The 2,760-nt window shown below is 42.6% G+C and overlaps 1 protein-coding gene across 2 annotated transcripts in view; it reads right to left on the reverse strand.

Moving 5' to 3' along the window:
• Positions 1-434: 434 nt before the first annotated feature.
• Positions 435-2,760, reverse strand: part of LOC107548749 (bromodomain and PHD finger containing, 1) — a 55,999-nt gene continuing 53,673 nt past the window's right edge. For both annotated transcript variants that reach the window (XM_016229557.1, XM_016229556.1), the window contains exons 13-15: positions 2,349-2,482; positions 2,148-2,263; positions 435-784 (exon numbers count right to left, since the gene is read on the reverse strand). In XM_016229557.1, the coding sequence (XP_016085043.1) occupies positions 593-784; positions 2,148-2,263; positions 2,349-2,482 (442 nt within the window). In that variant the 3' untranslated portion in view covers positions 435-592. The remainder of the gene's footprint in view (positions 785-2,147; positions 2,264-2,348; positions 2,483-2,760) is intronic.

Genomic DNA, 2,760 nt, shown 5'->3' on the forward strand with positions numbered 1-2,760 from the left:
CTAATAAAAATACTGCAAAACAGTCTCCTCTCAACTCACCTGACTTACGGAACTCAAGGCATCAATAAAAAAAAATAACCTGAGCATATTTTTATAGGTTTGTGCTCTGTAAGATTTTTATAATGTTAGTTTTGATCACACCGAGACTGCATAAAATAATAGTGAAATGTTACCATTACTCCAGTCTTCAGAGTCACATGATCTTCAGAAATCATTCTAAAATGCTGATTTGCTGCTCAAGAAACATTTCTGATTATCATCAATGCTGAAAACAGCTGTGCTGAACAATATTTTTGTGGAAACCGTGACACATTTTATTTTTCAGGATTCACAGATGAACAGAAAGTTCAAAAGAACAGTGTTTATTTGAAATAGAAATCATTTGTCACGTTATATGTCCTCACTGGCACTTTTGATCAATTTAATATGTCCTCGATCAATAGAAGTATGAATTTCTTTCAAAAAATCTAACTGAGCACAAACCTTTGAAAGGTAGTCTAGTTAAGGTTTCTCTTAAAAGTGTAACCACTTTTGACAGACACACAGCTCTAAGCAAAGACACCTACGCATTTGTGTGTGTTTGTGTACATAGTTACGGCAAGTGTAAAGAGCATGAGCGTGTGACTAACCAGGTCCTCTTGTTGTCGAAGAAGAGCACGAGGAAGAGATGCTCGCGCGCCTCCTGCGTCATCTGCTCTCCCAGCTTCAGCACCTCTATCGGCGGGACAGGAATCGGGACGCCCCGGTGGAACACACCCTCCCGTGGCATCTTGGGATCAATGATCTGTGGGAAGATATCACACGTCTCTAAATGAGAAGAGAGGACTGAGGCGGCCCCTGCTGGACACACACAGCACCTTCAGTCACAGGAACTCAACATGTCTGACTGATTACAGGTCAAGTGCTGCAGCTAGGTCCCTTTTATTATTTTGGGTTATTTATTGTTCCACTGAAAAAAGTGCTTTGAGTGCCTGCACATCAATCCCTTCACTGCTGCTCTACTGTCAACTCAGAAGGTATACTTATAACATCACAGTAACATATTACTCTTGAATACAAATGCCAACGGAAAAACATTTATTGTGCTCTATCAAAATTCGTTTTTTGAAAAAAAAAGAAAAAAACCCATCAAATACTAATGGTGCTTTGTGATATTTAATTTGAAAATAAATGCAATTTCTTCATACTAGATGTCTTTTATCATATTTAACGATAATCACAATACTGTAACTGTTGTGTCTTGCTCACTCTCCTGCGAACAAACGTGCATAAATCATAACTGGGACTAATGAAATTCAATAATAATGGCGGAGCCTCAACATTCGATTTGCAGCGTTGCACATTATAGTGAATGACCGCTCAGGGAGTGCTCGCTGCTTTCTGTAGCCTACATCATACGTTTTCTTTTTTTTTAAAGCTTCTCTAAAGGACCAACGGCCACATCTACACTGCAGAGTTTAAGGAGAGACAATGGCATTTAACAGTAAATTAATATTTAAATTTGTTCTTTTCATTTATGAAGAATTATGTATTAAGCGTGTAGTTTATGCACATTTGTTCAAAACAGTCTGGCAGATTGCTCACAAGATGTGGGCAAAACATTTTATTGATTACAGTAAGGATGCGCTTTCTTCTCTTTTTTCCTGTTGCGATGCTTTTCTTCAAAGCACAACTTAGAATGCCTATTTCGGTTTGATTGCTTGTGTTACACGAGAAAATAAACAACTTTGTCTACCTGATGCAGCAGTCTAGATTTAATGTGTGCGCGGTTCAGGTTGCGGTCTCCATGTCACACGGGTCGGGTACAGAATTAAATCAGTGCTGCTGTCAGATGACGGGTCAGGTGTTCTGTTAAGGGTTAACCAAATCGATCAATCACTGAGCTGACAGCTATGATCAATCGTTTTCACAAAAATAACCTTGGCCTGGAGCACAAACAGAGGCTTTCCATTTCATATAGTGATTGAAACTCAAAATGTGTTTCCGAGTCCAACGCTCTCAAACTACTTTTATTTCTTTTATTCTTCAAAATGTCTGCTGCTACACTTCTTTTTGAGACGAAACATGACCCAGACATTGCAGCGCTTGCCTTACAGCCCGCTTTAGGTGCAACTTTCATGGACACGAGCATGCAGTGTGACACTCACCAGAGCGGGGTATGATGGGTATCCTCTGCACTTGGCCCACACCAGATCCAGAGCGTCCAGAGAGCTGTAGTCATCTGAACCCATCCAGCATCCAGAGCGGCTCCGGCCCCGAACCACTGCAAACACACACACACACACACGGGTCAGGCCACAGACAGAACGCATGCGGGCCGGTCTGAAGCGTGCGTCTGCAGCACTCACAGTGAGACACTCCTCGGGATCCTCCCATGGAGTAGGAGTCGTTCTCCGTGCCGGACGTTTCCTCGCTGCTGTCCTCCTGACAGGCAGAGCGTGAGAACGAGGCTTTTCCACGGCCCTGTTTAGAAGGAGTGGTGCTGCCGAGAGAAGAACAACAGCACTACATGACACTGGCATCCCCCTCGTGCAGGACTGACACTGATTCACACATCAACCCGCTCTCTTCAAACAGATCAGCAGGTGCTAGTTCATCACTGTACTGTAGACTCCGTGTGGTAGTAAAACGGTTCACATTACACAATCCTAAGGACTGTGCTGCTGACTTAAAGTCAAACAACACAGTGAATCCTTCACCAGTGTTTAGCAGCAGTCTTTTGTGTGTGTGTGTGTGTGTGTGTGTGTGTGTGTGAGTGTG

This window comes from Sinocyclocheilus grahami, unplaced genomic scaffold (genome assembly GCF_001515645.1).
Source record: "Sinocyclocheilus grahami isolate Dianchi unplaced genomic scaffold, SAMN03320097.WGS_v1.1 scaffold354.1, whole genome shotgun sequence".
In the NCBI taxonomy this organism is placed as follows: domain Eukaryota; kingdom Metazoa; phylum Chordata; class Actinopteri; order Cypriniformes; family Cyprinidae; genus Sinocyclocheilus; species Sinocyclocheilus grahami.